This window comes from Lethenteron reissneri, chromosome 48 (assembly GCF_015708825.2).
Source record: "Lethenteron reissneri isolate LAM-NWPU_2019-01 chromosome 48, ASM1570882v1, whole genome shotgun sequence".
NCBI lineage: Eukaryota > Metazoa > Chordata > Hyperoartia > Petromyzontiformes > Petromyzontidae > Lethenteron > Lethenteron reissneri.
The window spans coordinates 2247353-2270043 of NC_083826.1; the positions used below are offsets into that span (position 1 = coordinate 2247353).

Consider the following 22691-nt stretch of genomic DNA (forward strand, 5'->3'; position numbering starts at 1 on the left):
CGCTCGCGTTACAGTGCCGAGAAGCGGTGTCGCAATCCGCGCCGAGGTGACGCGTGGAGAGTTTGTTCACTTGAGTGGGGGCGCAGGCCCGGACTTGCCGGCCGATGGAGTGCCCTGTGCGTGTGTGTGCATGTGCGCGCGCGTGAGTGTGTGCGCGCGTGTGTGTGGAGGGTGCAGCCGGTGGTGTAGCGGCAAGCGCTACGCTGCGGCTACGAACCTGGTGACCCCGGTTCGATTGCCGTTCACGGCCAACACCGGCGACGATTATCCGAACCGGTCATGGGCTTCCCCTAGGTCGACTCAGCCTGAAATGAGTACCTGGTGCGGTGTGAAAATATCCCTACTGGGGAGACAAAGGCGGCCGGACGTGGTGCTGGCCACCCACCCCCTCGTGTTGCGGCCTTCATAGGTCCTTGCCCCAACAGTCTGTTCATAGGCTATATGGGGGTGGTGGGGGGGTGTCTTTGTCCGGGAGATGCTTGCACGGCAAATCGCCCCCCGCACCACGGCACCCGCCAATGATACGACACTTCCGTTGCTAATCGGAGTTGGTGCGAGGGAAGGACAACAAGCGAAACGCAGCAAGGCCAGCAAAGCCGTGATATGATTGGGAGGCGGCGATACGGAGCGGTCGGTCGTGTGATTGATCGTGCGCTGTCGGGTGTGTTCCCACATCTCTAACTCGTGGTAACTGACGAATAGTGCCCGAAAGCCACAAGTCCAAACAACACACATACACACGCGTGTACGATAAGAAAAAGCAAGCACACAGCCTCCGTGCATTGTGCAAACAACCGTCGACGCTTTATGAAGGACTGCGCCGTGGTGCCCTTGCGCCAGGTCACCAGCGCCTGCCGGTCGTTCAGTCATTGATGTTGATGGTGGCATGCCGGTCGTTCAGTCAGGCCCTGTCCACTCGACATTGATGGTGGCCTCAAGGTGAAACGACCACGAGGCAAGTTCTGTTTCCCCAGGCTGGCCAGCAACGCGACGTTCGTGCTGGGCACCGTAGCGGAGGGCGCCCGCGGCTCGGAGCTGGTGCTGCGCGTGGCGCGGGAGTGCGACGCGGAGCGGCGACTTCGTGCCGGCGGCGGTGACTATGGCGGCAGTGGCCTCCTGCAGCAGCTGAGCGCCATGCTCGGCTGGCAGCAGCAGCACGATGCCGTCACGAATGCTGCCTGGCACCCTCGGCACCCTGGTAGGTGCGCTGGCAAGGAGATGTTCACTCCCTCGCCTGATGTAGAGGATGTCATGGATTCGATGCCGACCCTGACGCCTGCTGTGTATTTGGAGTTTGCGTGTCTCTTTCTCTCTCAGTGGTCGTGAGGATTTTCCTCCACATTTAGAATCAGCATCACGCATCTAGAGCATTTGAACTTTCATTTGTGGCCAGGTCGCTTCTGCAAAAGAGCTACATAGTGCTCAGTGCGTCTTACCTGGTAAAAAAAAATTTGTTAAATAAAAAATACACTGTGATACTTCACAATTCACCTGCGTCTGACTATGGGGCCAAGCAGGGCCAGGGGCGGGGTTCACGGAGCCTTCATTGTGCGTGACGTCGGTCGGTACACGGTGAGGAAGCGGCTTCACCACGCGTCACCCGCACGCGATGAGCGAGTGGCGTTACCAGGTAAGGCGCACTGAGCACTATGTAGCTCTTTTGCAGAAGTGACCTGGCCACAAATGAAAGTTCAAATGCTCTAGAAGCGTGATGTTGATTCTAAATGTGGAGGAAAATCCTCACGACCACTGAGAGAAAAAGAGACACGCAAACTCCAAATACACAGCAGGCGTCAGGGTCGACGTCGGCGGGAGTGGAACACCAACCTGGCGCCGGGCCGGCTCGGAGGTGTCGGTGGTGACTGTCGTCATCGTTGTCGTTGTTGTTGTTTAGGCCGAGAGTGCGGCGGGGAGGGAGTGGCTGCTCTCCGAGGGCTGCGTGGACATGGTCATCGAGCAGGTGACGGCGCTGCTGGGCGGCCAGGCCGGCTGGGCGGCGAGCAACGCCGCGCTGGTGCTGGCGCGCATCTCCATCAGCGAGGCCGGGTGCCAGCGGCTGCTCGCTCACCGCGACGCCGCCGCCACCCTCCAGCGGCTCGTCCAGTCCCTCAGCGTGGACAGCACAGGTCACGTAACGCGCGGCGCCTACGCGGCCAACACCGTGACTGCCGCCACCGCCACCACCACCGCCGCCACCACCGCCACCACCACCACCGCCACCACCACCACTGCCACCACCACCGCCACCGCCATCGCCACCACCACCGCCACCACCACCGCCACCACCACCTCCACCACCACCGGCACGCCACATCGATGCCTGCTGCATGCGTGCATGTGTGTGTGTGTGTGTACATGTATGTGTACATGTACACACACACGTACACACAGTGGGGAGCGGTAGTGTAGCGGTTAGCTCTACGCTGCGCTCTGAACCTGGCGACCCGAGTTCGATTCCCCTTCACGGCCAACACCAGTGACGATTATCTGAACCGGTCCTGGGCCTCCCCTAGGTCGACTCAGCCTCAAATGAGTACCTGGTGCGGTGTGTAAACATCGCCACTAGGGAGACAAAGGCGGTCGGGCGTGGTGCTGGCCACCCACCCCTCGTGTGCAGTTGCGGCCTTCATAGGTGCTCGCTAACAGCACCTGCCCCTACAGTCTGTTAAGGCTATATGGGGGATCTTTATCTTTGTACACAGAGCAGTGCAATCCTTCGTCCCACGGAAGTGAATATCACAGAGCTACCTCTGAGACCCCTTCGTGAGTCACACTCTGGTCCCACACACAGTGGAGGGCAGCACTTTCTCACTTGCGCTGCATACGGGAGAGAAAAGTGCGTCACTTGACAGTCAAACCGGTGTTTTTCGATCCTCAGAGCGGCAATTTTGAGCAGCGCCAAATTTTCAACGTCATGGGGGATTCGATGTGCAGTGATTGCGATGGGCATATTGTCAACTGTCTTTGAGTTGGTGGCCTCGACAAGGCGGAGAGTCTTGCGCATGCAATGCGGTGGTCACTTGGCACGCATGCAAGGCATGATGGGGAGTCGTGCCTTCCTGCCGTCTGTGAGCAGCAGCAGCAGCAGCACCTTTGCACGTGGTTAATTTCTGTTTGGCGATCGTGCTGAGACCTGAAAGTCCACTGCACTTGAGAACCACCCAGTTTAGCCGCAGTGGTGGTGCCGCCAAAGCCCGGATTGGAACCAAGCATCTCGGCGATGCCGCTCGGCACTCCGGCACGCTAACAGCACTTGCCCCAACAGCCTGCTAAGGCTACACGGATGACCTTTGTCGTGCGTGCGCAGGCTGTGGGATGAACGCCGCGTTCGCCTTGGGCCGACTTTGTGACCTGCCCGCCGGCCGAGACCGTCTCCTGGGTCTGGGTCAGGCCGACAGCATGGTACATGTGACTAACATGTGACTGGTGTACATGTGCGTGTGTGACAACTGCGGCAGCGCTACGCTGCGCTACGAACCCGGCGACCCGAGTTCTGTTCCCGCTCACGGCCAACTGCAGTGACGATTATCTGAACCGGTCATGGGCCTCCCCTAGGTCGACTCAGCCTCAAATGAGTATCCGGTGTGCAAACATCGCCAATAGGGAGACAAAGGCGGCCGGGCCTGGTGCTGGCCACCCACCCCCTCGTGTGCCGTGCCGGCCTTCATAGGTGCTACTCGCTAACAGCACTTGCCCCAACAGTCTGTTAAGGCTATACGGGGTGTCTTTGTCTTTGTTGCACTGTGTATGAGCGCCGTCCCACACGGAGTGCGCGCAGTAGTCACCTGTTTGCTATTAGCTGCCCGTGTTATTGTGACTTTCAGCATCAGCTGTTGTGTTGTCAGGGCCGGGTGTGTTGAATATTTTTTCCGCACAAGCCTTGTGAATTTAATTGTTCCAATAATCACAAAACACTCTAAGTTCAGCAATAGAAGCACACGTGTTTCTCCGTGTGTGTGTATCTGCGTGACCCACGCACAACGGAAACCGTATCTCTTTAAACAATTCCTTACGGTCGTATTGTTTTCAAACGCTTCTGACACGATCCTAAATCGCGTCCCCAGCTTTTACCGACCGTGTGTTTATTTAATATCGCAAGTTGATTTTTTTTCGGGTCAGATCACGGCGCGAGTACAGCGAACGCCGTATGCCCTCTTCCACCCGGCACGGCCCGTCAATAAAGTAGCCGCGTGAACGAGCGAGTGCCAGCGTACGACTGCTTCACATTTCTCGGGGCCTTTTACGCCCGCGGTCAGCCCACGCTGGATTACGAAAATATGGAATTGGCACGACGCATAATAATAATAAAAAGCAACCACTCGATTCTCGCGCCACCACCGTCTGCCTGTCTTGGCTGCTCGTGCCGGACACCGCGACACCGCGTCCCTGATCCCCTCGCGCCCTGCGCAGATCTCGGCGCTCTCCGCCATGGTTTGCCACGGCGACCTCGGCTCCGGCAAGAACGCCTGCTTCGCCCTGAGCTGCCTCGCGTCGGACGCCGCCGGCCACGACCGCCTGTGCCGCCACCGCGGCTTCCCGGCAACGCTCGACCGCCTCGCCGCGCTGCTGGAGGCCGAGGAGCCCGAGGCTGCGTGGTTCGCTGCAACGTACGGGAGCGCGGACACGGGGAACCCCTTCCGTTGTCATAACTGCGCGGAAAACCGATGATGCGCACGCGGATAATTACTAACTCTCCAGGAGTGTGCGACTGTGGTCATCCAGAACAGAGCGTACGTATCTTCTTGGTTCTTTGGGTAAAGTCACGTAGAAGGAAAATAATAAAATAATAAAAATAAAAATAAAATAATTCTCACGACGTTTCGGCCACAACGCATGCAGCCACCTGAAGACGGCTGCTTGCGTTGTGGCCGAAACGTCGTGAGAATTATTTTATTATGTTTTATTTTTATTATTTTATTATTTTCCTTCTACGTGACTTTACTGAAAGAACCAAGAAGATGAATCCCTGCAGTCACGAAAGCTTTAAATCGAAAGAGCAGTACGTAGTCCGACGTATAACGATGCCAATGCCCCGATCTACAAATACGAAGGAGACATCGCGGCGATACGCTCTCCGCTGCTCCTTACGCGATTGTCTCGCTAAACCAATTGAATGAGAAAGTTTAGTTTTTTTCTCCGTGTCCACATCGGCCGTACGACAGAGGAATACGACTGTTGTGAGCACGGAGGAGTTTTACGTTCATACCTCGCGGAAACATTTTCCAAAAATCTGAAAAAGTTTGGATATTGTCCTCTAAAAAATTGGACAATTTGAAAATCTGAAACGTTTAAATCCAGCACTCAAAGAATCATTCTAGAAAGGCAAATGGAGGGCTCTTGCACATGTCTGACTATGAACGTGGTTTTGACAACTGGGAAAGTTGTAGATTCCACAAGAAGCCGGGTAAGACAGCGAATTCAGTTACGTCAGCAATTGTTCACAGTTGCACGCGACCGGGCGGAGTATACGCGACGCAGAGTTGTTGAGCGAACGTCACGGACAGAGCTGGGTGGAGGGTAGCCCACGACCGCCGCCGACGTCTTCGAGGACAGGATTGCGGCGAGGAAGGAGAGGCGTTCGATAACAGCGTGGCTTGAGAAACGTCGGTGCGCGACGTCCGCATGTCGCGCGGCAACTGGCGGGCGAAGGCCCCCGGGGCGAGTGCGGCGACTCCATCAGCTCGCCCCCGCTGTGTTGCGCAGGTTGCTGAGGACGCTGGCGAGCCAGCCAGCTGGGGTGGTCTCCCTAAGGGCCCACCCGACCCTCCAACCCACGCTGCAGGTACTTGACACCCGCTCGAAGGCGCCATTGCCTCCTGTGACGAGAACGCGTGCAGGCCATCGCTCGTTGCACAGCGCGACGAAAGGGCTTCAGGAGAGAGTTCGTGAAAGGAGCGCAGGCCGTACACTGCAGCGCTTTAGTGAGCGGCCCGCGGTTTGGGAGACGGCGGCCCCCTTCTCACGACGGGCCCCGCCTGTTACGCGTCCTCACGTCACCGTTGACCGCACCATTTATCGAGGGCCAAATCGACGTCGCGAATTCGAATCCAGGTCCGATCGGAGCGGAGGTGCGAGGCTACGTGGGTCGTCCGGCTCGCGCGTAGGGGAGCGGTGGCAGCAGCGGTTAGTGCTCCGCGCCACGCACCCGGTGACCTGGACTTGCCGGCCGATGGAGCGCCCTGTTCGCGAGTGTGGGGAGCGGTGGTGTAGTGGTTTGCGCTACGCTGCACTATGAACCTGGCGACCCGGGTTCGATTCCCCGTCACGACCAACACCCGTGACGATTATCTGAACCGGTCCTGGGCCTCGCCTAGGTCGACTCAGCCCCAGATGAGTACCTGGTGCAGTGTGTAAACAATGCTGGCCACCCACCCCCTCGTGCGCCGTGCCGGTCTTCATCAGCGCTACTCGCTAACAGCACTTGCCCCGACGGCACGTCGAGGCTGCACGGGGGGGGGATCTTTGCTTTTGTCTCTGCCGCCCGCAGCGAGTGACCGCGAGCGAGGGTGCCGCGGGACCGGAGCTCCTGGAGGAGGCGTCGGTGACGCTGAGGAAGCTGCAGCCCCTCCCCCGGCCGCCCCCCCCGCGGGTCGAGGTGCTGGGCCCGCACGCCGTGCGCGCCTCCTGGGAGGCCTTGCAGCCCGAGAGCGGTGTCCGCGTCACCTACCGGTGAGCGAGGAGGCAGCGGCGGGGGGCGCCGGTGGGTTGATGCTATCGTAGGTCTTGACCAGGTGAGTAAGGCAGAGACGTAGGTCTTAAGTTGCAATTCCCTACACCTCTGCTGTAGCGGACGGACGGGAAATATGGCATCTGTGCAGGACCGCCCTGGTCTGAAGCCACATTGGGGCTCCGACTCGGCCTCAGATGAGTACCTGGTGTGGTGTGCGAACATTGCCACTAGGGAGACAAAGGCGGTCGGGCGTGATTCTGGCCGCACCACCCCATCGCTCGCCGTGATAGGTACTTTTTAACAGCACTTGCCCCGAAAACCTGCCGGCTGCATGTGGGATCTGTCCCTTTATGTCTGTGTGTGTACGTGTGTGTGTGTGCACGTGTGTGTGTGTGCACGTGTGTGTGTGCACGTGTGTGTGTGTGCACGTGTGTGTGTGTGCACGTGTGTGTGTGTGTGTGCACGTGTGTGTGAGCGCTAGTGTAGCGGTTAGCGCACTGCACTACGAACCTGGCGACACAAGTTCGATTCCCGCTCGTGGCCAACCGCTAGTGACGATTATCTGAACTGGTTTTGGACCTCCCCTAGGTCGACTCGGTCTGAAACTAGTACTTGGTTCGGTGTGTAAACATCGCCACTAGGGAGACCAAGGTGGCCAGACGTGGTGCTAGACACCCCACCCCCTCGTGTGCTGTGCCGGCCTTCATAGGTGCTACTCGCTAACAGCACTTGCCCTAACAGTCTGTTAAGGCTTTGTTTTGTGTGTGTGTGCCCGTGTATGTATGCTGAACTTCTTTCACACCTGTACTGAGCCAACCGCGCTAATCAGGGGGTGCGTGCGGCGTGCAGCCTGTTTGACCGGGGCGAGGTGGCCTACACGGGGCCCGACACGAGCTGCGTGCTCTCGGGCCTGGAGCCCCACACCGCGCTCAGCCTCTCGCTGCAGGCCCTCTCGCCGGGGGACGACGGCCCCCTGAGCGCGCCCGCCACGGCGCTCACCGACGACGGCCCGCCGGGCCCGCCGGACGACCCGCGGCTGACCGCGTGCGGCCCCACCCACGCCCGGCTCAGCTGGCGGCCCCCCCGCCGCCCCGCCGGCGCCGTGCGCTCCTACGTGGTGCTGCGCGGCGACGCGGTCGTGGCGACGACGTCGGAGCTTGGCTGCCTGGTGGGCGGCCTGCGGCCCGGCGGCGCCGTGGAGCTGGCCGTGTGCGCCGTGACGGGCGCGGGCCGGGGCGAGAGGGCGGTCGCGGCGGCGACGATGCCCGGCGTCCGCGAGCACGCGCCGCGGCGGCTCGCGCTCGCCGCCGTGGGCCGGACCGAGATCTCCATTTCGTGGGAGCCTCCGTCGGCTCCGCTCGGCAGGTTCTTCAACTACGAGCTGCGCGTGAACGGCCGGGTCGTGTACCTGGGCACGGCGCGCGGCTTCGTGGTCCGCCGGCTGGCGCCGGGCTGCGAGTACACCTTCGTCGTGAGCGCCGTCACCAGCGAGGGGAAGTTCGAGAGCAAGGCGGCGACGCGCTGCATCCCCGGGGACGAGCAGGAGGGCGCTGCGAGGTACCGGCGGTGGTGGTGGTGGTGGCCGCACGCCTCGAGTCCGCGCCGTTTGCCCGCGGAGTTTCCCGCGCACGGTCATGCTGCTGCCCCTGGTGTCGCGATGGTTTTTCAGCGGCCGTCTGGAACGCGCTCTTCCTTCCAATGTTTTAGGAAGCGCTGATCTCATGCAAACTTCAGAAATTGCGCCGATTTGTTTTGAGAAATAATTCTCACGCGATTGCTGTGCCGTTACCGAGGCGCCACGGAAGAAGCGAAAAAATATAATTAAAGAAGCAGATTAGCCTTTTGGGCCAGGGCAATGACGTCGCATGTCATGCACGTGACGTCGTCTCCCGTGACCTCGCCTCCCGTGACCTCGCCTCCCGTGACCTCGCCTCCCGTGACGTCGCCTCCCGTGACGTCATCTCCCGTGACGTCTCCTGTGACGTCGTGCGCCGCGTGACATCACATCGTCGCGTTGAAGGGGACGTTTTTTTACCGCGAGCCAAATACTCCCAATAACAAACCGAGTGTTGCCATTTATTTATTTTCACAGGCCAGGATGAGTCTGCTGACGAGTAATCCAGAATGAACTCTAATTGCGTTCATCGAAATGTTACTTTAGAAAGCGATGCACGCCCGTCTCTCTTTGCTTCTCTCCTCGACGTTCGTTGTTTCTTTCTTCCTCCGTCACGGCAGCCGCAACGCAGCGGTGCAGCACCAACCGGCGGAGACGAGCGGCCGCGCTGCCCGGGAGGCAGCCAACAGCAGCGGCGGCAGCAGCGGCGGCGGCGGCGACGAGAGCAGAGGGGAGAAGCCGAGACGATCCAAGACCCTGCCGCTCCCCCCGCGGAGTGTCCCCCACGGGGGGGGCGAGGACGTGCACCCCAAGTCGCCCTGCGGCCTCGCCGACAAGGAGACGCCCACGCTCGCCCTCGTGCACAGGTCGGAGAGCCGCCCCCTCTGGCCGACCGCCCGCCCGCTTGGCCTTCGTCCACCTGGCCGGCTTGGCCGGCTTAAGCCCATTTAGGGGCCGTCCATAAATTACGTCACACACCTAAGGGGGGAGGAGGTCAGACATTTGTGACGATGTGTGACGAGGGGAGGGGGTTTGAGAAATGTGAGGTCACATCTCAAAATGCGCAACTTTAAATAAATATAGACAACACGTTCTACTTTTTGTGACGTCGTGTGACGAGGGGGGAGGGGAACTCGGGTCGCCGGGTTCGTAACACAGCACGCTAACCGCTTACACCACCGCTCCGCGCACAAACAGCGTAGCTGTGTGTATCTGTGTGTGTGCGAGAGAGGGAGCGGTAGTGTAGTGGTTAACGCGCTGCGCTACGAACCCGGCTACCCGAGTTCGATTCCAGCTCACGTCCAACACCAGTGACGATTATCCGAACCGGTCCTGGGCCTTCCCGTAGGTCGACTCAGCCTCAAATGAGTATCTGGTGTGGTGTGTAAACATCGCCACTCGGGAGACAAAAACGGCCGGGCGTGGTGCTGGCCACCCACCCCATTGTGTGCCGTGTCAGCCGTCATAGGTGCTACTCGCTAACAACACTTGCCCCAACGGTCTGTTGAGGCTATATGGCGGGGGATCTTTTGCCTTCTGTGTGCGAGAGACCAAACCCCTGATTGGTCGGCTCCGGCAGTGGACGGGCGTCGCCCCCCGGCTCCTACATTGTGATTGGCTCTCGCGGCACGTGCGCAATAGCCTCCCGCGTCTCGTCTCTCGCGCCCACTTGGACTGGACGTTGTCTGTCTTGCAGGAAACGGTCTGCGAAGTCGGTTCCCTGCAGCCCCCAGCAGCCGAGCGAGGCTCCCGCCCTGGCGACTCAGGTCAGCCTGACGTGACGTCACCACAGCCCCCCCCCCCACCCCTCTGCCCCCCCCCCCAGTACTTGAACCCTGACCCCATAGTCAGAGTGGCACCTCCATGTGGTGGGAGTGGCCACATCACTCGAAATCTCCAGCCTTTCTAGTGCACCAAGGACAAAGATCCCCCGTGTAGCCTTAACAGACTGTCGGGTCAAGTGCTGTTAGCGAGTAACACCTATGAAGGCCGGCACGGCACACGAGGGGGTGGGTGGCCAGCACCACGCCCGCCTGCCTTTGTCTCCCCAGTGGCGATGTTTACACACCATTCCAAGGTACTCATTTGAGGCTGAGTCGACCTAGGGGAGGCCCATGATCGGTTCAGATAATTATAATCGTCACTGGGTGTTGGCCATGAGCGGGCATCGAACTCAGATCGCCGGGTTCCTAGCGCGGCACGCTAACCACCACTACACTACCGCTCCCCACCATACACCATCTTAATACGCAACACTCACATGAACAAGCTGCTGCAGCTACCAATAACGCTGGAGACCGAGGTGGTCATCACTGTCGAGGGCGGTGCCCACCGTTGGCCATCGTTACTCTGACCCCGTTGGTGCGACCGACACAAAGTGATGACATGGTGACGAACGTCCAGAGCGCTCTATTGGCAATCCACGATCACCCCCTCCCCCCCCCCCCCCAATGTACGGCAACCGCGGTCATCGGGTCAGCGCTGAAGGTCACGCGCCACTCGATCCTCTCTCCCTCGTTGGAAATCCTCTCCGCGAAGAGGTCAGAGCGTTGCGCTGGTTCTGCCGAGACCTTGGATTCGAATCCAGGCAGCTTCCTGGATCCAGGTCTCCGGAATCGGCGATCGGTCTCAGCCCGGTCACCGATTGCCGCGCTAACCGCGTCATATTCCACGAGCTTTCTCAATTGTGTTCCCGCTCATTCCACCTCTGAGAGTGTAAACTGTTGGTTTTGTAGGCGTGCGACAAACTTGTGTGCAGGGGAACGTGAGCACAGCAAAGGAAAGCCAAAACTATTGGTAGATTCCATCGGCGTGCGTTTTTTGTCTGTGATAATTATTACAACAAATAATGAAAGAGCAATAACTGCATTTTTTATTTATTATTTATCGTTACATATTATAAATGATTAATACATCGCAATTAATTGATTGGAAAATTATTCATAATTAGTAATTAATTTTGACGATCAATACTCGTGAAATATTCAATATAAAGTAATCACAATTAGGTAAAATTTATTATTCGTAATAATAATCATTATTAATAATAATTATTATTATCTGGCAGCCGACGACAGCGACGACGACGCTGTGGGGAGCTGCAGCTCCCACCCTCCCACCGCACTCGCCCCGGGTGTTTGGGTTCCCTCCCCGTTGCTCTGCACCGGGCCGACGCCTCTAATCCTCCGTGAAAGCCCTGAACACCGAGCGCGACGCTGTCACTACGCCCCCCCCCCCCCCCCCCACAGGTTATTCGACTCCCTCTTACCGCGTCGGTCACGCGCTCTAATCCGACATGGTATTCACCGCGCACGCTCTTCGTGAATTCTCGCGTCGGGCATCTCGCGACGCGATCGGCGTCTGCGGTTTCCCCTCTGACCTCGCTCGGCAAGAGCGGATGAAGCGTCGATGATTCTCGGAGTAAATGCTGTTTTTCTTTCCCCCCCCCCCCTTCACCATGTCTTCATCTCCTGGGGCGGCAGTTGAATATTAAATCCCCGCGGTGGAGTAAAGTGTGGGTACTGCCGCCTCTTTCAAGGCGTACCGTCCAGCTTGGAAGAGTAGGCAGAAAATACCCTCTCCAGAGCCCCCTCTAGGGAAGGCCCTTCCGCTAGCGAGGCCCTGCCTAGAGCGGAGATCGTGAGTGAGACAACTGCAGGGCTGCGCCTTTACCTCTTGCATGAGGCCTTCCCCCCTGCACGCCGTAGAGCCGTGAATAATCAAGGGTGTGTGACGATGCACTCCAATTGTCACCGCGTCGTTCCGTATACGTGTGCGCTGTGCGTCATGGGTTCGCGTGACCCCCGTTACATTCACCACAATCTTGAACAAAAAAATTGTTAAAATATTTTTGTATTGAAAAAAAACTGCTATGACGAGATCAAACGGATGTTATCACGCCCGCAAATCTTGTCAGGCAACGCATTGCGCTGTGGGAGGGTGAGGATCGTTACCCCACCGGCGGCAGCGTCGAATCGTCCGTGTAAAGCTGCCGTCATAGATCGCGGTTTGCAGCGCCGGTGCTGCTCGTTTGGCTGATGCGAACCTGCGGAGTCGGCCCCGGCGCGCGAGTCACGGCCGCGCGCTCGGCGTGTCCCCGGCCAGGTCCACGCAAGGAGCCCGCGGGACGCCGAGACGCCACGGGATGGCCACGACGGCAAAGCTCGAGAGGGGAACGAGCGAAGAGGGCAGGGGGCGGCGGACGACGGAGAGCGGGGCGGGCCGAAGGAGAAGGAGGGCAAGGGGGAGGCCGCCGAGCCGAGGTGGCGACGGAGCGAGAGCGGAGGAGCGGCGACAAAGCTCGCGGCCAGGCCGTCGCGCAAGGTGACGGCGCGCACACCGGCACATTTCCTGCGAGTCGGGGTGATGGGTCGGGGTGAAGGGTCGGGGTGAAGGGTCGGGGTGAAGGGTCGGGGTGACGGGTCGGGGTGAAGGGTCGGGGTGAAGGGTCGGGGTGAAGGGTCGAGGGTGACGGGTCGGGGTGAAGGGTCGGGGTGACGGGTCGGGGTGAAGGGTCGGGGTGACGGGTCGGGGTGACGGGTTGGGGCTGAAGTGTCGGGGTGACGGGTCGGGGTGACGGGTCGGGGTGACGGCACTCTGCAGGCGTTCACGGTCGCGTCGCTCCCCGTGACCGATGGCACCCCCGAGTCCTCGGCCCGCTTGCTTAGTCACGGCTCGGCTCAGGCTCGGCTCTGGCTCAGTGAGTGTGTGTATTTGTGTGCGGGTGATTTCTGATTTAGTTGAGTGTGGGTTTGTGTCTTCTGAGTGAGTTTGTGTGTGTGTGTATGGATTTTTCTGAGTGCACGTTCTCTGACAACAGTTGGCACAGGTGGTGCATTTCAGTCTAAACTAAACAATTTATTTTTATTATACCAGGTTAGGCCTCACTGAGCTATATAGCTCTTTTTCAGAAGCTACCTTGCCACAAATGATAGCTCAAGGAAGTGGCTTATCATGTGCAAATGTATAGCAGCCAAATACTCAAAGATGCATGTTTGTAAATTTGGAGAAAAAACTGCAGGACCCGGAGAAACATCCACGTGACCACGGGGAGAACTTGCAAACTCCAAATATATAGGCATCAGGGTTGAGATCAAACCCACGACCTCCTGTATACCAGGTGAGGTAATTAACATCTTGCCACTGTAGCGCCCCAGTCAGCTCGGTCAATAAAACCAAAACACCTGGGTCTGTCCTGTGACCTGCCAGCGAGCCTTCCACATTTCACGTGACGGCCTCAAAGTGCACCTAGCGTGGCACAAGTGCTGTGGTGGAGCGCGGATGCGTGGCTGTATCCCACACATCCGTGCCTCTCTCTCATCTTCTCGCTGAATATGGCCCGATATCAAATCTCGGATCGGTCGATCGATCGGTGACGTCACTGTGCCGCTGAGTGCCGAATGCTGGCTGCGGTTGTGGCCATCGTCGTCGTCGTGTGACGGAGCGTTGGCGTTTGTGTCCAGGTGGCTCTGAACTTGGCCTCGGTGCTGGACTACGGCTCGCTGCGCCGCTCTCCTCTCGTGCACTGCTCGAGCTCGGACGCGAGCGACGTGGGAAGGTGACTCAACAACCTCGAGCTAATAAACGACGCCGCACTGCAGGACGTTCATGCACAACCAGCCCAGAGCCACTCAATATCATAACAATAATAACAATGTAAATGTTGCGTCGCCGCCACTGCCGCCGAAAAGTAGTCGCTCACCCTCAATGCTGCTCATTTGAGCAGGGCTCTTGACTTGTTCAACCTGGGAGGGTTTTTAAGGCCGACACCTTGCGCAGGTCGCCGCACGGCGCAGTTGGGGAGCCAGGAGCGACACCGCGAACGGCGCCGTACGTTAGCCAACCAATCAGCGCGGGCGGTCGCGAGAGAAGTTCGACGCGCGTGCAACGCTCGCTTGACCCCTTGTGCGCAGGTCGCCGGACGGCGCGTGGAGGGAGGACGCCTGCCGGTCGCTGGCCAAGGTGACGCTGCTGGTGGAGAGGGGCGGCTCCGCGGTGGAGAACCAGCGTCGCCGTCGTGCGGTGGCCGCCAAGCCTCTGCAACAGGCCTCAAAGTACGCAACCTGACGCCGCTCCGCTTTACCCGCTCAGCGCGTTCGTAACGGGAAGGTGCAAGAGAATAGTCATGAAACGTGCGCTTCAGGGTATTTGGCTGCTATAAATTTCCACATCGATGATAAGCTACGCTGTTGCGTTATCATTTGTGGCTAGGTCACTTCTGAAAAAGAGACGTATAGCCTCTGTGAGGCCTTAAGTGATCAAGTAGAAATTAGTTTTGTTTAATAATTTTCCTCGAGTTCCCGAATCCTGCGTTCATGTGGCTTGTTGGGATTGGCAACCCTAACCCCCGACGCCACGCTACGCCACATTTTAAGCACGCAGCATTTAATAAAATACATTAAAGAAGTCTAAGACTAAATTTCGGTATGTATGTATGCTGATCTTCTTTCGCACCATACGTAGGCCACCGTGATATTTGGGAAATATTCGAGCGAGCCCGAGCGAAGGAGGTGAATTGCACTACTGTAACGCAGTTTAGATATGCGCGCGACGAAGAGTCATTTCTGGAAAGGAAGGTGGACTGGCTTAGGCAAGTGGAAGCGTGGGAGAGAATTCCTCCTAAGATGCGATGGAAAGTAAACGAGTTGGCAGAAGGCGAACACAACCACGGGCCGGATCATAACGTACACAGAGGCTCCCGTCCAGGCCTCGGCGGACACTTTCCTTCAAACTCAGCTCTGCTCGGGGCGCAGTTGCGAGCCAGGAGCGATCCCACAAGCGCGCAAACGACGTCGTACGCAGCCGAACGATCAGCGCGGTCGACTGCGTACCGTGCGAGAGAAGTTTAGGGCGCCACGGTGGCGAGATGTTAACTACCTCGCCTGGCATGCAGTAGATTGTGGGTTAGGACCCGACCCTGATGCCTGTATATTTGGAGTTTGCGTGTTCTTCCCGCGGTCGTGTGGATTTTCTCCTGGTCCTCCGGCTTTTCCCACATTTAGAAGCATGCGTTTAAAATATTTGGCTGCTATATAAATTTCCGCACGATGGGCCAACTTCGTTGGGCTATCATTTGTGGCCAGGTCACTGCATAGCTCAGATGGTAAAATAAAAATATTTTTTTATATATACTATAGTTCGACGCGCGTACAACGCTCGCTTGACCCCTGCCGTGCAGGTCGCCAGACGGCGCGTGGAGGGAGGACGCCTGCCGGTCGCTGACCAAGGTGACGCTGCTGGTGGAGAGGGGCGGCTCCGCGGTGGAGAACCAGCGTCGCCGTCGTGCGGTGGCCGCCAAGCCTCTGCGACAGGCCTCAAAGTACGCGACCCGACGCCGCCGCTCCACCCGCGGGGACGCTGCCGCGGCGTAGCGGTTATCACACCGCGCTTCCAGGGCCCACGCGCACCGGTCCGCTGGCAGTCCAGCGGCAATCCATAGCAACATCACCCACTAAAGCCCAGCTGCAGAGTGGCGTCGTGTTTATGTTGCGCGCCGCATCGAGACGGGACGTGGGCGCCGCGGCGGACAGACGTCACTACTTCGCGTCAGTATGAATGGGTGCAGCCACGGGCGTCTATGGGCAGGGGGTCGCGTGTGGTGTGGTAAAGTGTGGGTACCCCCAACCAAGCCAGAACGTCTGTCCGGCATGGTTGGCTAAACGTGACGCTGGAGGTCCCGCGGAGGGAGAGCGACCGACCGTGAGGTCGTGTTCGTACTCAACGCTCGTAGGGTGCACATTCACTCGAGGCTTAACGTTTCACGTTTTTTGCAAAAAAAAAAATTTGCATGAAAAGTCACTGGGGAAAAAAATCACTGGGAAAAAGTAATTGGAAAAAAAATGACATTGTCAGATTAGATTTTTATAAGTCGCGATTGTATCACCAGTTATATTCCAGTGACACTATTAGCAACGTCAGAGCTTTCCCTACATCCTTTTAGCCGAAGGTTATTGTAAATGTTAGAGGACGAATGTGAAACTTACGCTCTGACCAAGATATCCCTGTCATTCCTAGTCATTGATTACCTGGTGTGGTGTATAATCATCGCCATGAGGGAGACAAAGACGGCCGGGCGTGAGTGCTGGCCACCCACTCCCTCGTGTGCCGTTCACTAACCGCACTTGCCCCGACAGTCTGTTGAAGGCTATATGGGAGAGCTTTGTATAGGTTCATCGTTATGGCTTAAACCGCCGTAGAATTGCAACTATTCGATAATGAAAAACCCGCATTGCGGACAACCCTGCACACCGCACCCATGAGCATTGCATCGCTCAATCCCCCTTCATTTCCAGCAAGGCGACGAATTCGACGCAGAGTCTGCCGATCATCGGCAAGTCCCAGTCTCTGCTCCCCAGCGCCCCCGGGACGCGGCCGTGCAGAGACAGCGGCGGGCTCGGCCTGCACGTCTACGACTGGAAGCGTACGTCGCACGAGCGCCTCGCGCATCTTCAACTATGAACTAACGAAAAAAATGTACGAGCTTTTTGTGCTTATTTTACCGGGTAAAAGGCCCCCGCTGAGCTACGCGGCTCTTTTTCAAGAAGCGACCTGGCCACAAATGATAGCGGCAACGAAGTCGCGTGGACATGTGTGTCAGCCAGAAAAACTCTGAAACGCGTGATGCTGATTCTAAATGTGGAGGGTAAAAAAATCCACGCGACCACAGGGAGAGAAAGAGACACGCAGACTCCAAATATACAGCCAGCAGGCGTCAGGGTCGGGATCGATCCAAGACCTCCTGCATACCAGGCGAGGTAGTTAACATCTCCTAGACACCGTGATTCTGTATGATGTGCAGTCTGCGACTGACCGTCCACTCTGACTCTCTGGCCTCTCTGTTGATGTTCTATGAAGAAGGGCCAATGCCTGAAATGGTCGCCTATTAAATATGTTTACTTTGAAGGCCGCACGCACACACACGGTGTTACTGACGAATGAGTTGTCTTGTGCACCCACTGCCAAGCCCAGCAGCAGCATCACCAATTGATGTGTTCACTCACTGAAGTGATAGTCACGAGAAACCATTTAAAAAAAAATCTTCCTTGCAAATGCAATGTTAAATTTACTTGGGCGAAAAAAAAACCACACGGAACGGCTACAAAGGCTGTGGTGTAATTTACCTTTACGCGTTGTGCTGCGTTGTCCGCTAGTGTTGAGGAGGCGTGCCAGACTGGCAGAGCTCACAGCACCCCGAATGAAACACTTCAAAGACAGGTAACGGCGCAACTTCACCCGAACAACAACGGCGAGTGGGGCGGAGGCGGAGGGTGGCGCGGTGGTGCCGCTTGTGCCTCACGGCGAGAAGGGCCTTGGTTTCCACCGTGAAGTTTGTATCCTCAGCAGCGTGGTTACAATTCTGGTCCACAACTCCGTGGCTGTCGCCTGATGATGCTGGTGGTTGTTGTAATTACCGGCGAAACGTCTCGGTACTCGAATTGTAAATGTTGCCGTGGGTTTATTCTCCAACGCACAAGCGGTGTGCTGTGCTTGCAACGAATTGGCACGTTTTGTTCACGTGATAAACCCTCTTACTAATTGGCCGTGTCGAGTGGTGACGGGTCTCACGACACGTTTATATTTACGCGAATATGACCCCAAAAAAACCCCTCTTATGATTGGGGCCACGTTCTGGCTCCTTTGCTGTTTCCCTTCAGCTCCTCCTGCTCCGGTTTGCTTGAGGTCCTCACGTATCATGAGTTGACGAGGTTGTCACTTTGTTGTTTCGAAGAGTTTGAGACCCATTCAAGACGTTTCAGACCGCCCCCCCCCCACCCGCACATGAATTGATGCCTGGAATATGAATTGATCCGTGTGTCAGGAGGCTACACGTACAAAACACAAACTGACAATAATTAATCATTATTGGCCCACATCTAACAGGATTCTTGCGTATAAACATCTGGCAGTTGACCAACATTGCTTCAAGCAAGCTGCTTGGCTGTTGGCGAGACACTGATTGTCAATGTGGATCCAGAGTGTTGCTTGCATTAAGCCAATACGGCTGCAATTCTGCACTCCCAGGAACCCGTATGGTCAGATGGGATGTGTAAAAAGTACTTTTTTTACCTGGAAGGACAGATACGTGAAGGAAGTGTGTCTACTGTACATGGCCTAACTGAAAGATAAATTATTCAGCAATATTCAAATACATTGTTATTAATATTAATTTATCCAAAGCGTCATCACCGAGCCTTAGCAATTTTGTTAGGAGGGTCCTTGCATTGGGATGTTTGGTGAAATCGAATCGTGAGAGTTTGCATGTTGGAGGAAACAGGAGTACCCGTGACACATGATTGATGTACGAAAGCTCCGCACAGATGGATTCAATCCACTGCTATACCGGCCACCTTGTGCCCACCTATAACACCTGGTATTCCCAGGCAGTCTGCTATTGCAGTAAGAACTGACCTTGGTCCAGGTTCGGGGAGATTTGACAAGGTTGATCACGTTCAGGGGTGATTTTGTCTGAGCCAAATATGCGACACAGACCTCACACTCCACATCTGTCAATCTGGGTGATGTGTGTAATATTTCATGAGAATGGGGAGAATGACGTTTTGTGGCTTTCTTAGGATCCCTGTCACAACCTCCACGACGCCAGGGCAGGAGAATCATGGCACAGGTACACATGCATGTGTGTGTGTGTGATTGTGTCTTTGTATGTGGGGATCAGTAGTGTAGCGGGGAGCGGTAGTGTACCGGGTAGCGCATTGTGATACGAACCTGACGACCCGGGGTTGATTCCCGCTCACGGCCAACACCAGTGACGATTATCTGAACCGGTCCTGGGCCTCCCCTAGGTCGACTCAGCCTCAAATGAGTACTTGGTGCGATGTGTAAACATTGCCACGAGGGAGACAAAGGCGGCTGGGCATGGTGTTGGCTACTGAGCTCTTCGCGTGCCGTGCCAGCCTTCATAGGTGCTTCTCGCTAACAGCACTTGCCCCAACAGTCAGTTAAGGCTGTGTGTGCACAATTGACTGGGTCATGTAGCCCGCATGCCCAGCCACCGCGTACCCAATCAGCTTTTGTTCGACCGGATAGAGGAGGCTAAAGGGACATGGCATGGGATAGAGAAGCTATGGAATTATCTTGATTTGAAGCTTTCGTGACTGCAGGAATCCATACTCTTTGGTTCTTTCGGTAAAGTCACGTAGGTAGAAAAAGAATAGATCACGACGTTTCGATCGCAATATACTTTAATTATTATTTAAAGTGAATTTGTAAGTGGCACATTGCCCCAGCGCCTCGCACAGACCAGCCGCCCAACGGCATCTTTGTAAACAACACATTTTCCATGTCTGCATACATACATAGTGCTGCACTTTCCACACCACGTTATAATGTCAACTTGTGACGCCCAGCCGCGCACCAACACGGTAATTCGCTCGCTCTCAAAGAGAAAGAACGGCTCCGAGGCGACGAACCACGCACGAGTGGGAAGGCAGCCAAATGTCTCCCCCAAGCTCTGCGATCCTCTACGTATGCAGATGTTATCGGCCAATCAGCACGTGTTCACATGTCGGAGGGAACAGGAGCGCCGGGAGGAAACCCTCGCGTGCGAGGGGGCAACTCTCTATCCCGTACAGACAGAACAGCCGGAGTCCACAGTTACTCTGCTGCCCTCTGGCAAGCCACAATATGGGGCACCTCCTCCATGCTCACAGGGAAGGGAGTTGGAACAGACTGAGATTCGTCTGCATCCTGCTACCGGCGTTCTAAATCGCGCGACGCGAGCCAGTTCTCTGCGCGCGTTGATGAAGCCGTGCTCCGTGCCGCCCCCGCAGCGCTGCTCATGCTCGGCAGCAGATTCGCGGACAGGCGAGCGGCGGGAAAAGGTGACCGCACGACGCTCCTGCCGGGGCTCTGGGTCCCGGAGCTCAGCAACGTGGCGGGGGGCGAGCCCAGCGCCCTGCGCTACCCCTCCGCTCGGCAGAGTGCGCGGACGCACGCCTTCGGCCGAGACGCTTCTCTGTGATCATTGGGGAGCTTATGTATAGCCGGTGCCGTCGTCAGCATCGGTCAATCTGCCGTTGGGTGATGGCCGTTCCGCAAGCCGTCGCCGCCACCTCTCGTGATCCTGCGGTGCGACAATCCACCCGGCGGCCGCAAGCGAACTGACCCTGGTCGTTCCGTCTCTTCGGCGGACGTCGCTCCTCGGATGCCGTTCCCGTGCCTGGATGCCGCTCCGTGATCGTTTTCGACCACCGTCCGTCGCGGGCTGTTGGCCATCCGTCGCGTCCTGCTCAAGCTCGCTCGCTCGCTCCTCTAATGAGTCGGGGGAGGACGTCGCGAACCTGCGTCCGCTCTCTCATCCCCGCGCGCGCTCCTCTCTCTGCCTCTCGGTGCGATTCCCACAAGTGTGCGTCTCTCTCTCTCTCTCAAACGCCTCGGCCACTCCAAAGTGCCTAACATCGTCACATCGTGTCTCGTCTGCAGCGTTAAAAGGGTTGCACCCCTCCCCCTCCCCCAGTGCCAGCTGTACATGTGCAGAACAAGGTGACTCGGTGCCGACCTGCAAGTGGACATTAGTCTGCCAGTAGGGGGGCGATTATTGCTGTGCATTGCTCCACCTGAGTAATTGTCCATATTTGGCAAAATTTGGAACAGTGACGCTGGCACAGAATGGCCGACTCTTTTTTTCAGAAAACATCGTGCGTATGTTTAACTTCTTTCGCACCGTACGTAGCCAACCGTGCCAACGACGCGTACTCACGGTCAATGCACAGTGCCGCGGTGTTAAGCAGGGTGGCCTGCCAGATTCGAACCGCGAACCGTTGCCATGAGCATCGAAGGTGCTGGCGCTTGGGTTGATCACGTGATTGGCTTGCCCTATAGTGGTAGAATTTGTGTGAGAAAAAGTGTTACCCTTCCATTAGCTATGAGAGTGGATCCCCAACTTTGAATGCCCCAAGAACACCATCAACCCTCAAAATGTGGTGTTTTTTCGAACAAAACAAAAAAAATCGTATCTGCAATGGTCCCTCGGACCTCTACCCACGGCCTTGTATGTGTGCATGTTGAACTTCGTTTGCACCATACGTAGCAAACCGTGCTAATGGGATGTGCGGGGGAAGGACAACAAACTAAAAAGAAAGAGCAGTTCTAAAGAAATGATTTTTCAATCTGGATTTAAATTGCATATCTCCCAGTGGCTCCCGAATATCGGAAGGAAGAGCGTTCTGGTATTGGTTGTAATTGGCTGTAATTGGCCACGGTCATTTACGTTATGGCAAGCTTCGGGGCCACTTCCTGGAGTCGTGGAGTTCTTCCATTACTAGTACGGTACATTACTTACAGGGTGTGTGTGTGGTGGGGTAAGAATGATTTTCCCTTCAACGCCTTTTTCCGGAACGCATCTCTTAACCAGCGCGTTAAACGAGGACTCCGCTGCCACTGGGTATCCCAAATCGCAAAGGTCGAGGATGGCCACGAACCGCCACAAGAGGTCGCAATCAATCTGCTGAGTTGTAAGTAGCCAGGGGATTCGTGCGTCTGGACAGGGGCCAGCAGCAGTAGCAGCTGTGGTAAGTTTTTATATCTGCGTAGCAGCAAGGCGGAGGGGAGAGTGTTGGGACTCCCACCCCTCGTATATAAAACACGACACAGACACGCACACACAGTCTCACGCACACACACACACCGTGATTATGTGCGTGGCACGCCTTCGTAATATTGGACCTTTGCTCAATTTGCAAATTACGAAGCAGCAAAAGGCCTCGATTGTGTTGGCAATCTGAAGCGCCAGCACCGCCACGATCCGAGTGGTCGCCGCCGTCTCTCTCTGAGCGGTGTCGTTTTTGTTGGAGCGATTCGTGGCGTGGGCGTGTGGGTGGCTGGATCACCAAGATGCAAGCCCTGTGGGTGCAGGTGACTCTGCTGCACCTCCTAGCAGTGACGGCTGCAGCGCAGGTGAGTGATGGTGCGAGGTGACTCACAAATACAAAGGTGCCCCCCCCCCCCCGCCTGTAACAGATTCATCTTCTTGGTTCTTTCGGTAAAGTCACGTAGAATGGTGAAGAACAGGTCTGTCGATTAGACAGACTCTGTCTTATCGACAGACCTGTTCTTCACCTGAGGACGGCTGCTTGCGTTGTGGCCGAAACGTCGTGAGAATTATTTTATTATGTTTTATTTTATTATTTCCATTCTACGTGACTTTACCGAAAGAACCAAGAAGATGAATCCCTGCAGTCACGAAAGCTTTAAATCGAAACTGTAACAGATTGTTGGGGCAAGTGCTGTTAGCGAATAGCAGCACCTATGAAGGGCATGAAGGGCGGGACTTGCACACCACTACCATCATCACTTTCACAGGCACCACAACCACCACGATCACACCCACCACTCCACTCCTGCCATCGTCGCGATCACCACCACTAAACCACCACAACCTCAACCACCACA

At 56.6% G+C, this 22691-nt stretch overlaps 2 protein-coding genes across 3 annotated transcripts in view; both read left to right on the forward strand.

The window, feature by feature from the left end:
- Positions 1-585: 585 nt before the first annotated feature.
- Positions 586-20269, forward strand: LOC133354754 (uncharacterized). Of its 2 annotated transcripts, XM_061571840.1 has the most exons (18): positions 586-661; positions 975-1198; positions 1895-2126; positions 3308-3402; positions 4411-4607; positions 5704-5782; positions 6488-6669; positions 7520-8227; positions 8906-9151; positions 9982-10051; positions 12390-12608; positions 13748-13842; positions 14198-14338; positions 15463-15603; positions 16577-16704; positions 17435-17498; positions 18857-18906; positions 20072-20269. In XM_061571840.1, the coding sequence occupies exons 2-18, from the start codon at positions 1160-1162 to the stop codon at positions 20260-20262; spliced, it is 2877 nt and encodes a 958-aa protein (XP_061427824.1). In that variant the 5' UTR covers positions 586-661; positions 975-1159; the 3' UTR covers positions 20263-20269. The 2 variants fall into 2 exon arrangements, 1 of the variants encoding a protein (XP_061427824.1); XR_009756618.1 differs by lacking the exon at positions 586-661 and having other exon boundaries at positions 851-1198; positions 16581-16704; positions 20072-20113.
- Positions 20270-20293: 24 nt separating this feature from the next.
- Positions 20294-22691, forward strand: part of OLFML2A (olfactomedin like 2A) — a 49911-nt gene continuing 47513 nt past the window's right edge. The window contains exon 1 of the mRNA XM_061571843.1: positions 20294-22196. Within this exon, the coding sequence (XP_061427827.1) occupies positions 22134-22196 (63 nt within the window). The 5' untranslated portion in view covers positions 20294-22133. The remainder of the gene's footprint in view (positions 22197-22691) is intronic.

Coding starts and splice junctions, on each gene's coding strand:
- LOC133354754 (XM_061571840.1), top strand. CDS start 1,160: ATGCCGTCACGAATGCTGCCTGGCACCCTCGGCACCCTG. Junction 13,843..14,197: donor GACGCGAGCGACGTGGGAAG/GTGACTCAACAA, acceptor CCTTGTGCGCAG/GTCGCCGGACGGCGCGTGGA. Junction 15,604..16,576: donor CCTCTGCGACAGGCCTCAAA/GTACGCGACCCG, acceptor CTTCATTTCCAG/CAAGGCGACGAATTCGACGC.